At 37.2% G+C, this 13,322-nt stretch overlaps 1 protein-coding gene across 4 annotated transcripts in view; it reads right to left on the reverse strand.

The window, feature by feature from the left end:
• Positions 1-13,322, reverse strand: part of DAAM1 (dishevelled associated activator of morphogenesis 1) — a 3,124,549-nt gene that overhangs the window by 571,067 nt on the left and 2,540,160 nt on the right. For all 4 annotated transcript variants that reach the window (XM_044074460.1, XM_044074457.1, XM_044074458.1 and 1 more), the window contains one exon: positions 9,044-9,150. In XM_044074460.1, the coding sequence (XP_043930395.1) occupies positions 9,044-9,150 (107 nt within the window). The remainder of the gene's footprint in view (positions 1-9,043; positions 9,151-13,322) is intronic.

A 13,322-nucleotide genomic window follows, 5' to 3' on the forward strand; every position in this document is an offset into this window, starting at 1 on the left:
TTTTTTTCTAGGAGCATATTTACTTTTAATGCAGCTGCCTCCCTCTGACTGGGTGGAACATTGGGGTTTTCTCTGAAACCAAAGGAGGTGAATGGGAAAAGGGTATGACATAATTCTCTGGATATTATCCTCTGCATCCATTAATCTTTTGTCATTTTTAACCAGGCTCTATGGTGCAGGGATAAAAGATCCCCAAACGCCTCCAGAGAGGGAGTCAGGCCTCATTTCAGGAGTGCTGGTAGTAGTGGCAGTCTCTTCCATTAGAGTTCCACACTCTGCCTCAGGAGAACTATGTCCACACGGATCTTGGAAGGGACCCTGGGATTTCATGAACCACATCTTTCTAGCTCCTCGATAATTCCTAGAGGAGCTTCATTGAGGGGGTCGAAAAACGTATGCTCACAGGAGACAGTGTTTTTCCATCCTACTCACTCCTGGAGTATGTCTCTTTCACATTAGGACCAAATAAGGAACTTCTGTTGAAAGCAGCATTGATGAAGGAAACCTCTAAAGGGTTCTCCAAGGTCACACAATCACATCCAGGTATGCCTCCTGATGGAAATACCTGAACCTGGTGCTCATGAGGTATCTTCTGCTCATTGAGAGGTAAGCCTTATGGAAACGGACTGAAGGGTAGCCAATTGGAAGACATCAGTGCTTTCAGCCTTGTAGGGTATGATCCCAGAGAGGGACTTCGTAAGTTCATTAACCAAATCCTTCTGGAGTGTTGTGAAATGTACCAGGTAGTTCAGCAACTGAAGGGCAAAAGTCACTAAAGCATAAACACTATTCCCAAATCTGTCCAATGCCCTAGACTCCTTGTTGGACGGCTGGACAGTGGAACTCTAGTCTTTAAATTCCTCCTTGGTGGCTGCTGCTATGAGCATGGCATCAACTGGTACTCCTTTGCTATAATGTATTCTGTCCTTAGGTGGTGCCAGGACCTTGTCTTGTCTCTTGGGTATGAATTCAACAGTATCAGGCTTCTTCCACACCTGTTGAGAGACCAAATCAATACACTCATAAGTGGGCACAGTCACCCAGGAGGTAGACAAGCCAGCATCAAAAGCCTCCAGTAATACCAACTCCTCTAGGGAAGGGATGACGAGAGACCATCCACCCCTTTGCTTTAGGAGTTACAGAATGTCTCCAAATAAGCTGGTGGTGATCTTGGGGACCCTTCCCCTTCATCATAGTTGGTATCTTCAGTTACTGGCTCTTGAGGAGAGTCTAAGTGCCTCCTTTTGCACTTTCACTTCCTGTGAACGTCTTCAGTGGGATGTCCACTCAGAGATGCCACTGGAGTCAAATATACTTGAATTTTTGGATCCAGATGTGAATGACTCTGGAACCTTCAGATCAGATTACACCAAAACCATAAGTTGGATCGGAGAAGGAGCTAGCAATTGGGGGAGGGGGTTGTGCTTACTAAGGTCTCTGGACATGATTCGGTCAGATCCCAGAGAACCCCCCCATTTTATCTGCATCAAGAGGAACCTCATCATCCTGTCCATGTTGGCTTCAGTCAAGATCTAAGGTGTTTTTCTTTCTGAATCTTCAGATCCAAAGATTTAGACATTTTTGCTGGAGGTTCCGAACTTTCAGCCAAAGAGGCGCTCCGGAGAGCATTTTCAGGAATCTCTCTTATCCGACTTTTTAGGGGGATGAGCTCCAAAAGATAATGGTGAATCAGAAGATTTAGAGGGCAACAAGCTCCTGAGTATTAATTTGTTTTTACGGTCTATGATGGCCCTAGGGCTAAAACCCTACAAATATCACAGTTCGCATTCAAATGTGTTAGGTCTAAACAATATACTCATTCTGAATGCACATGACAGAAGAATTTTCTGGCCAAAGGCCGTACATTTCTTGAAACCTGCTGATTTATCTGACATTATGCACTTAAGGAAAGACACAGAAAGTATACTAGAAGGGAAAATATGGATACAGATTATTTTTATTTTTTACACTAGAAGGGAAAATATGGATACAGATTTTTTTTTTTTTATTTTACTAAACAATTAAAGATAACAGAAATATACCAACAATGGTAAAAAAATTAGAAATACCCAAAGATACTAAAAGAAACTACCATTAATGGTAGATCAAATAGAAGTACACAAATACTTGAAAGAGAAAAAGTGAGGAAACACAATTGGAAACAGTAAGACATAGGAAGAAAAAGATTTTAAGATATCAAATACAAAATATAGAAAGTTATCAACTCACTGAAACCAAGGAAGAAAAAAAAAATTTTAAGACATCAAATATGAAATGCAGAAAGTTATCAACTCACTGAAAACCAGAAAAGCCAAGTACTCGAGAACTACAGCAACGACCACGTCTGAACTCTAAAGGAGCAAATGAGATGTGGAGCATGTTAGGGACTAAGGAATTATGGGAAAGGGAGGAGCTCAAGAGCTTTCAGTGATCCATGAGCTAGCAGAAGTGGCCGATTCGGGTCCCAGGTTCGGATCCAAACTCAAGAGATAGAATGAATGAAAACTGACATCATCAGATCCAAAATTTTAATGAAAGAGGACACACATCTTACATTTCCCTTTTCAGAAGCAAAAATAATTTACCTTGTTTGGTAGAATTTTGTAATGCAGATCATTCAAGTATACAGATTTTCCACTGTCTCTTTGATAATGTATTTATACTGTATGTTTACATCATTTTGTCACACTGTTTTTAAATAGAAGACTTGTGTACTATTTGGTATTCAGATTTTATGATAATTAGATATCCAGATTGTTGGCTGGATGGACTTACTTTTCAAGGGTCTTTGTACCTACTTTCAACGTCTGCAGGTTGAGAGATATGGCTGCAGCCAATCCCTGTGCTCAGTGAGTACAAGGTGGTGAAACTAATCTTGAATAGGGTGCCAACTCGTCACAAAACATAAACACCACCACAAATGCCTGCAAGCAGTTTGGGGATTCATCCATTCCATTATACAGCATCTTTATGATGTGGGATAAATATGAAACACCTAGTGGAAACCCTCAAGGACACAGGGAGGACATATAGACTGTGCATGGAAGGCACACCTGCTGAGAACCAAACTAGAGGACAAAGCACTATGACAGCAATGCTAACTACTGTACTAAGTATGTGTTTATTATGTATTTATTTTTGCTGGTGGTGGGAAATGGACATAATTCAAAATTTAAAAACATCCATACATATGCAAACCATCAACTAGTGAGCAAAACCAAATCTTCCTAAGTACATCATGAGGAAAGAGCCTGCTTCCAAATAGGAACCATACAATACTCCTGTTTATTTACTTACTGATTCTTCTGAATGCAGTTCTTCAGGCTGAACCAATACCTGTTACTTTTAGCAGCTCATATCCTATTCTCCTCTAGTCCCATCTCAATCATTTGACCACAATACTTAAATCTCTTTTTTCAGGTTTCCAGCTGCTGGTCCTTTAGTCTGGTCTGGTGGCAAAGCAGTGCAACAGTATAGTCTCTCATAAACGGCTTTCATCTGCAAGCTTTTTTCCCATACTATCATTTGCCATGCTAGTCTAAATGAAAAGTGAGTTGTTTAAGCAAGGTGCACTTGCTACTAAGATTTTGTGTATGAAAAGAGTGTAACCTACTGGTCTGGCCTCTAACGTACTGCAGTCCAAGCAGTATGAATGCTCATTAACCAGTGCAGATCTTCAACTCTGTGTAACTAGTAAAGAGTATTTTCTACAGACTTCAGAATGCCAGCTCAACTCACTCCTTTGTCAGTTTGACAAATATGGCCATGATTTCTCAATTTTATGATGCATCTGCTTAACAATACTGTAGGAGTTAGTGCAGATAAGGGATGGTGTACTTCAAGAGAGAAATCTACCAACTTTCTCACAGTCTCCCTATGAGACAAGGTGAACTTTTGAGAGTGTTTTCAAAATGCTGCATAAATGAAACGGTTTTGGCAAAACAACATCCACGGACAATCTGCACCTTCACCTGTCCTACTCCTGCCTTCTAGGTCCTGGTCCCATTAATCAGTGTGTAAAACATTAGTATATAACGCGCCTCGTACAATTTACAAAGTATTAGTTTTAGAAGTTATCAGGCGAGGGAAGGTATTGTGAGAGACAGATGTAAAAACAGCTTGCTTGATGCAAAAAGGAAACGCATTTCTCTTAGCACCCTATGAACAATACCACCTCATAATGTTAAAGTCGCTCGATTACATTTCAAAGGGTTAAGGCTATGAGTTGCTAACAAGCTTACCAAGTGGTCTTAGTGATGATTTTCTTACTATCAACCCACAAGCTGTATAACAAAGGAAGTCACTTAACAGACCAGTTCTCAAAAGTTACCCCTGGAAAAAAAGTGTGTGCATCAACTGGGCTTAATAAACTTAAAATTTAATAAAAAATACATATAAAGTCAGTCCTCAGAAGTGCCTTGTTGTCTGTATGGCAGTAGAGTAATCTGATGGTCACTTATGTGACTACTGTTTCAATCAGGTTTGTCTGGCTTAGTTTACTGAAAGTGGTCACTGCTGTGGGGGGAATGATTAGTATAAGCAGTAGGGTACAGGAGGCGCACCTCCAAATATACAGGGGAGTGGGGGACCTTGCACACATTTCTTTCTAATTTTTGGCCAGTGCCATTTCACACAATTTCTGTTTCATGAAATGGCAATCAGTCAAGTGGTTTTCAAAGAACTGCAGCATAAAGTACTTGTACATGTCAGGAATTGAAACCAATACATACTTTTTTATCACATTTACTGAATTCTCACTTGTAAGCTGCGGTGGTGCAGCGGTAGCTTTGTCGCTTCACAGCAAGAGGTTCTCCCGTTCAATTCTTGGCTGGAGTGCCTTCTGTGTGGAGTCTTCATGTCCTCCCCACAGTTGAGTGGTGCTTGAAAGATATGCATAGAATGGGTGTGCCTTCGTTGAAGGCTGGGCGTTGAGCTGGCACCTCTGCACCATAAAAATCTACTGCCAATCAGTAGCGGACCGGTGTTCCGCTGTGGCGAACCCTAACCGGGAAAAGTTGAAAAAAAAACAACTGAATTCTTACTTGTGCACAGGCAAATTTACATTTATACAAAAGTAATCAAACTATATTAACAAATTAACATCAGCAAACATTATATTTCACATATACTGCTATGTATCATATAATCTAAGCAACATTACATAAATTATTCAATTCCTGCCCCTTTATTTTTAAACAAAAAACATCTTTATTAAACCATCACTTACGACACAAGCAATCATACATTTATATAAATGAAAGCATACCACACCAACACAATCCAAGTTCCAAGTATTTTACATGATAAACCACACCAACAGACTCCCAGTTGCAAACATGCATCACTTATACTCAAACATTACACAACCCATTTAAGTCCTGCCTTCTTTTAAACCTGTCATCCCCTTTATGTATTGTTCCCACAATTCCCATTTTTTCCTAAGTAGTTTGCTCCTACCCTTTTGTAAAGATCTCAGTTCCAGTTGTTTTATCTCTGTTGCTATATTCACTACTTCTAATATAGCTGGTTTAGATTTTTATTTCCATTTCCTAATAATTGCTTTTTTGGCAGCCACCATAATTAGACACAGCAAGGCCTTACCATGTCTAGGCAATTCCGATTCTGTATTATAGCTCAGAAAAATCATCTCCCTCATCACACCATTCTGCCCATCCAGCATCTCTGACAGTGCATCCGGCAGGGAATCCTTAAAGTCTGCAATACAAAAACGGTCTCGGTTGCAATGAGATGAAGAAAGATAAAAAATTTCAAATAAGCAACTAAGAAGTGCTTAAAAAGTGAAGTTTAATTAACAAGTAGAAAAATAAATAAATCCGATACAGCCAGTAAATCAAGCGCTTTCGTCTCCAAACATTTGGAGATTTTATCAAGATAGAGCATGCCCAACACTATAGTAAATTTATGCTACAAAGTTAATTACTGAACCAATCAACATCCAGGGTTCATGAATAATTCATGAGCAATGACTATATGATGCAAATTGTAGGAACAATGCCAAATAACCAGACTTAAAACGTTCATCATCCTAATATTACCCACTAAAATTCATATAAAAACATAACTATAAAATAGATTATTAAAATACCATTGAATAACAATTCAATATGTATACTAAAATCTAATAAAATCTCAGCATTTCCTACGTGTTATGCACCTCAAATAAATTATAGTATGAATAAATACATATATAAATAAGTACATAATAGATACAGTATAAAATTCACAAATGTATACATATGAAACAAAATTAATGCATATGTCTCAACTATTAAGAACTACAATTACATTCCTTTAAAAGCATCATCTGTCTAAAGCTTTTAGTCTTAAAAAGCAAGTGATTGCAACAGATTCATTTAAGCCTGGCCATTGAGTTGCATTTGTTCTCAACTGCCATAAGGCCTCACTTTTCTCCAAGTATAAAGTCCAAGGTCCACCTCTTGGGTCTAGTTCAATAACTTCAATAACAGTGAATTTAAAGTCATGTCCGGGCCACTCCATACAATGTTTTGCAAGGGCATTGGTTTCTTTTTGCAGTCTGATGTCTCTCAAATGCTCATAAATACAGTTTTTAAGTTTCCTTTCTGTCTTTCCAATGTAAAAACAAGTACATTTGGAACAGAAAGCACAATAAACCACCTTCTCAACACTTACTTATTGTAGTTAGAAATCACACAAGTTAAGTTGAATACCTTGACCACCAAGTTGTTTGTAAATTTTCAGAACCTGACAAACAGATGAAACTCCCTTTTCCCTATTAATACTTAGCACCCAGAACACTGTTTCACGTTATTTTACAGTACAAATAGTTCTGATGCCATATAGCATCAGTGAGACACAAAACTCTTAGTTACATATTGGTAATACTGCTCCAAGTGGACATTTAGACATAAAAGTACAATTTAACTGTGCCACCATCCTAAAACCTCCAAACCAAAACTGTGTGTGTGTGTGTGTATATATATATATATATATATATATATATATATATATATATATATATATAGACACACACACATATATATATATATATATATATATATATATATATATGGGTCTAGGTCATTTCACTTAATGCACATTTCACTGAAACTCAAATGACTGAACATAAATCACTGAAAGCCCAATTCACTGAAACACATTTCACTGAAAGTTATATATGGCTTTTTCCCCACTGTAGTGCGACCCTCATCGGAGGTGTGGGGGGGCATAGCCCCCCACATATTTTAAGTATATATTATGTTCGGAAAACAGTAATATATTAGAATGGCAAGTATCCATGTATACACAGTTCAAAATATTTAACATATGTGGGGGGCTGCACCCCTCACACCCCCCACTCTCTCTCTCTCTCTATATATAGATATAGATATAGATATATATATATATATATATATATATATATTATATATATATATATATATAAATATATATATACTAACTCCAGGGTTGCAATATATAACTTTCAGTGAAATGTGTTTCAGTGAATTGAGTTTTCAGTGAAAAGTGCACACTAATTTGACTTTCAGTGAAATGTCCTAGACCCAGATATATATATATATATATATATATATATATATATATATATATATATACACACACACATATATATATATATATATATATATATATATGTGTATGTATGTGATATATATATATATATATCACATACATACATATATATATCAAATATATATATATCATATATATATAAATATATATATACATATATATCATATATATATATATATATACACATACATATACATACACAAACATACATACACACACACTGCATACATATAAAATAAAGATACACATTTTTATGAAGGTATAAACACACATGCTGTTCACAACAAATAACTACTTCACAAGATATTCTAAGACTCTACTGGGTGGAGGGCTTGGGATCAACTGTTGTGTTCAAATGTTAGTAAATAGAATGGAATCAAACTGCGCATACAAAATATAACAGTTTCCCTTCTGAAATGGGCAGGAAAAAAATCTTATCATTTTGATGTTGTGTGTTTTTTAGGGGTATTGTCAATGAGATTTTGCAAGGGAACGTGTCTTTTTTTTTTTTTTTTTTTATCAAAAGTTGCTCCTTTCCTAAAATGCTAATGTGCTCCAGGTGTTATTTTAAGAAACTCTGTGAGGGACAAGCCCTGATATAATGGGTTTAAGAATCTCTCTGCAAAAATGCTTGCTTAATAGGTGGTGTGTTTTTTAGGGGTATTGTCAATGAGATGAGTTTCTTAACTGTTATTTTGTCAAAAAAGCATGAATCCTGATAAAATGTCATCTAACAGATCACAGGCTATGCTACAAAAGAAGCACATTTGAGTTTTTGACAACAAACTTTCTTCTGGAGACTGGTTGTAAGCTGAAGTAGCTGTCTCGTACACTTTTTGTTGCTCTAATAAAATTCACCATAGCAGTTTTTTGATCACATTTCATGGTATTATGCAATATTTATATTAAAGTAAAACAAATGACTTCAGCATTGTAAGATCATGCTACACCCCTACTGCAGGATTTTATATGTAAAATGTTAATCGTTCATTAAACACACTACATCTGAAACAGTCACTAATAAAGGAAGCACAAGAGAAAAAGCAACACAAACGTCAAAACCAAACAAATGGGAAAACAGTACAGGGTCTAAAGAAGAGTCATATCTATATTTATATGTATATTTAAATACAGTTTGTACATCATGCATATTTATGAATACGTTTATTTTTATATCTTCTGTAATCCTCTTTCTTATACCAAAAACAAGCACTCTGCCTGGATCCAGCTTACTTAAAAACATATAGTTAAAAACAATACATACTAAAACTAGAACTATGCTCTTTTAGAAGTCTAATGGTTGCTACACTTTTCAGAAACAATTATTTATAAATTTAAAAACATAAATAATGAAAGTGCAGGAGGTTTCAAGGCCTCCTGAAGGTAAATACATTTAATATCAATGGCTCATGACAAAAGGAACAGCACTGACATTGCATGGAAATTGCAGTACCTGGAAAGAAGAATATTGCAGTTCTGAGCTCTTCTGCCATCAATTACGGAAAGTTCCTTGATCTTCTGCTTAGAACTCAATGTATCATCATTGGAATCCACCTCTTTCTGTTATTTATAAACAAAAAGAACTAAAATTACATCTAAAACCAACAGCATTTCAATGGATGGCAATGTCTGTCCAGTGAGGCAAGTATACTTTCTAATTACTGACTTGGAGAAAATCAAGGAGTGCTATTAGTTTTTAAGCATGTCTTACTGGTGGGTTCATTTTTACTAACTTACAACTAGCATCTGTTAAAAGCATGGTGAAAATAATCATCTCAAAAGATAGCAAATAAATATTACAGAATGTGAACTTATGACATGGAAGATATAACATGATGTTGAATCTTCATTGCCCATGTCTGTCCACTTCAAATTGATGGACTGGTCACTGCAGGGGGCGCCAAACTGGTATTCATGTTTCTCTTCAAATCTCGAGCTCCTCCCTTAACTACTAAATAAGGACCACTGCAACCTTAACAGTCCAGACTGAGTTTGCCATAAAATAATTTAAGCCAAGCTATACCTTAAATCATAGAAGTGACACAACCAAAACAAGATGTATGCAAGTGTTAGGCAGGTCAATTAGGTGTGTCCGGCAGAACAAAATTTATCAGTTTGGAAGGGAAAGGGAGTGTGAGGTTACTGAAGTGGATGGACATGGATAATGAAGATTCAACATTATGGTAAGCACAGAAGTATTTATCTTGCAGTATTCAGTCCGTCCACTTCAAACTGGTAGAGTGAAAGTCCCAAGCTACACATCTTGAGTGGCATCATAACAGAATTCCACAGAGCATGGAAGCCCCAAAGGAAGACTTGGATTTAGAAATCATACCAAAGTTATAATGTCTTGCAGAGATACACAGAGAAACTCATATTGCTACAACACCTATTATATTATCCACTGAATTTATTTTAAATAAAGCAGAAGTGGCCAATGATCTAGAAGAATGAGATTTGTTGCTTGAGATATTTAACAATGAGATACAGTCTGACAGTTATCTGAACAAAGTAATTTTGAATACTTTCGCCCTCAACTTGTCAGATGCAAATAATACAAACAGCTGATAATGTATTCTGACACGTTTGGGTCTTTGTAGGTTGAATCCAGGTTATTCATGAATGTTAAGGCAATGAAATATATTCTCCTCATTTGAAATACTGTAGGAAAACATGGGAAAGTTGATAGATCGGTTAAAATTTGTTTGGAATGATACTGTAGGCGCAATAGAAGGGCTGGTTTATAAGGGTGTTGTGAAAGTTCAGATACACAGAACTACCTAAGACAGCCTGTAAATACAACCCTCTCCTTGCTGAAGTAATGGTGACTAGAGAGTTTCATACAAAAGATATTTAAGAACAGCTAAACTAGCCTGGTCAAGTGGAGAATTAGCAAAGTCCTTCTAACATGAAATTAAGGTCCAAGGTGGGAACAAGATCCTCGTTAACATAAGTGGTTTCCCTTCAGGAAAACTTTGTAAATCTTTTGTAAAGCAATGTCTTTTGACTTCTCCCATTAGGGGTTGCCACAGTGGATCACTGGTCCACAAATTGACTGGCAGCGGAGTTTTTACAGTGTCATGTTGCCAGCCTGGCGCCCAACCTTCAAAGAAGGCACACACGCACCTACCTGCACGTCTTTAAAACTCACTCGACCACAGGGAGGACATGCAGACTCAACACAGAAGGTACTTCGGCTGAAAATCGAACGGGAGAACCTCTTGATGTGAGGCAACAACGCTAACCACTGCACCACCATGGCCGACTTTGCAAATATTTTGTGAAGCCAGAGAATTGAAGTAAAATCCTTGGTGAAAAATGGATACTGTAACCATGTAAGCTTTGAATGAAAGGAAAAATAGAACCTGCATTGACCAAAGAAGATTCAAAACAAGACTGTAGAAGTCAGAGATGAGAAGCGATGTAATCCCTGATGAATCACCCAAAGGGAGAATTTCTTCAGTTTCCATTTGTAGATTTTTCTAGTGGAAGGTTTCTGTAACACACTGAGAATTTGGACCACCACAGAAGGTAAAATGGGTAACTGGTTATCCAGGGAAATGGGAGAAAATGTGGTTAATTTTAGGGAACAAATGTCTAGGTGAGGCTGTCAAAGCAGATGGGACAGGAGATCCAGAAATGGATCCAAAAGCAGGGGCATCTTCTTGGTGTGTGGCCAAATATGGGGGAACCAAACTTGTCTAGTCCAGAATGGGACAATGAGGATTACTTTGACTATGCAAAATTCAGCTTTCTATAGGAATCTAACAATTAGGGGTATGGCTGAAAAGGTATAAAGACACTCTGACAGCTAATGATGTACTATCATGGCAAAGATGTTGCAGCCCATGGTGCTGGGTGGGGTATATAAAAAAAAGATCTTAGCAAAGCTTCCTGCATCAAAGGGAATTCTTTACACTGACATCTGGTTGAAGGATCACTCATAAGGCATCAGAATACAACGTTTGAGCCTACCAGCTAGGTAGTTTGCTCAGCCAGGCATCTGCATTACTCTGAGAAAGCACCACGTTGAATGCCCATTTACAAATTCTCATAGCTTCTCAAATAAAAAAACAAAACAAAAAAAAACGATATGATCTGGTGCCTTAACATTAAAAAAAAATAATACCAAAACATTGTTTGTATGTACAGCTCTGACATTCTGGGAAAGGTGATCTTGCAATGCCTGTAAAATTAGAAGAACCACTCATCTCCAGTACACTAATGTGCAGAACATACACTTAAGTCCATATCCCTTGAGCCATCTGCCCTAAACAACGTCCTTCAAAGAAGGGCAGCTGCAGCTGTTGTAACACTGACTGATGGAAGATGGAATGACGGGGCATCCTGTGTTAAGACTGTGAGGTTGTAATCGACACTTAAGATGAGTTCTCTAAACACTAGATGGTTAAATTGTCCGATGTGTATGATTCTTCCAGCAGGGATTGCTGTACCCTGAAGGGTCAATGTAACACTCTCATGTAGTAGTGTGCATGAGGTAAGAGACTGATTGACTGATTGATGCCACAAACCCTAGAACCTTGAGAACAGAAGCAGGAGTGATAGAATGGAACAAAAACTGCTATATAATAGACTGAATGGAGAGTATCCTGTCCTATGACAACTTCAAAAATAATCTGTACTGTGTCTAGATGGCAGCCTATAAACATCATATCATATTGATGGCTCCAACTCTGAAATAGCTATGTAGTCGATAATTCCAAGAATAGGTGCAGTCATTATTCTTTACATTCGCTAGAAACTCTCTTGTGGTTGACACGAGGAAACAACTACTTCGGTATTGGAGCGCCCTTAAAGGCTGCGGTGAGAGTAACCAACAGGACTCTAAACTAAAAGACTGTTTCCCAGACGCAAGTGCAGAAACTTACTGGACATTTTGCCAATTCTAAACATCTTTATTAAACATGACTTTTTTAAATGTGACATAGATACATATAAAGTAATAGAAAAAAAAAACAATTTTATCTAGTATACATTTTAACAATTTTAAATCACCCCAGCATTACCTACATTGCTTAATTCCTGCTTTTCCTTAAATTTTAGCCCTCTTTCTCAACACAGTTCTGCATGTATTTTTCCAGAGTTTCCATTTACGCTCCCTCTTTTATCAGAAGATCCCAATTTTAGTTCTTTTATCTCCTTTGCAACATTCAGTACTTCAGTTACAGCTGATTTAGATTTTGATTTCCATTTTCTAGTGTTTATTTTTTTTAGCCAATAGTGTTATACTTAATCAGTTCAGACAGATAGCATACCATAGCTCCAAAGGATCCTTTTCTTATTTACAATAATTTCTCCCTTCAGCATTTCCAAGTATTCTGTTGGAAATTTTTAAAATGAGCCAATTTATTACATTCCCAAAAAACACATTCCCAATTGCCTCTCTCTCCTGTCACAGCTTCAGCATTTATTATCTATCCGAGGAAAAATTCTCTGAAGTCTGCTGAAGTTTTGGCAGTTTTAATTTGCAGATAGGCATCCTGGTGATCTGCAGAGAACAAATAGTCTCCTTCCAGCAGAAAAGGAAGAACTGACATTACCCTGACCATCAGGAACCTGGTTATCTTAAAGATTTACACCACTGAGATCCACTACTGACCTGAGATCTTGTGTCTTTTTGGGTAGTAAAAAGAATCTTGAATAAACCTCAGACTCTGGTCTGCTGAGATCCCCTGGATATATCTTTCCTGATGAAGGCTGTTGACCTTTGT

Source organism: Protopterus annectens, chromosome 6.part0, assembly GCF_019279795.1.
Source record: "Protopterus annectens isolate FY-2018-M chromosome 6.part0, PAN1.0, whole genome shotgun sequence".
NCBI classification, from domain to species: domain Eukaryota; kingdom Metazoa; phylum Chordata; order Ceratodontiformes; family Protopteridae; genus Protopterus; species Protopterus annectens.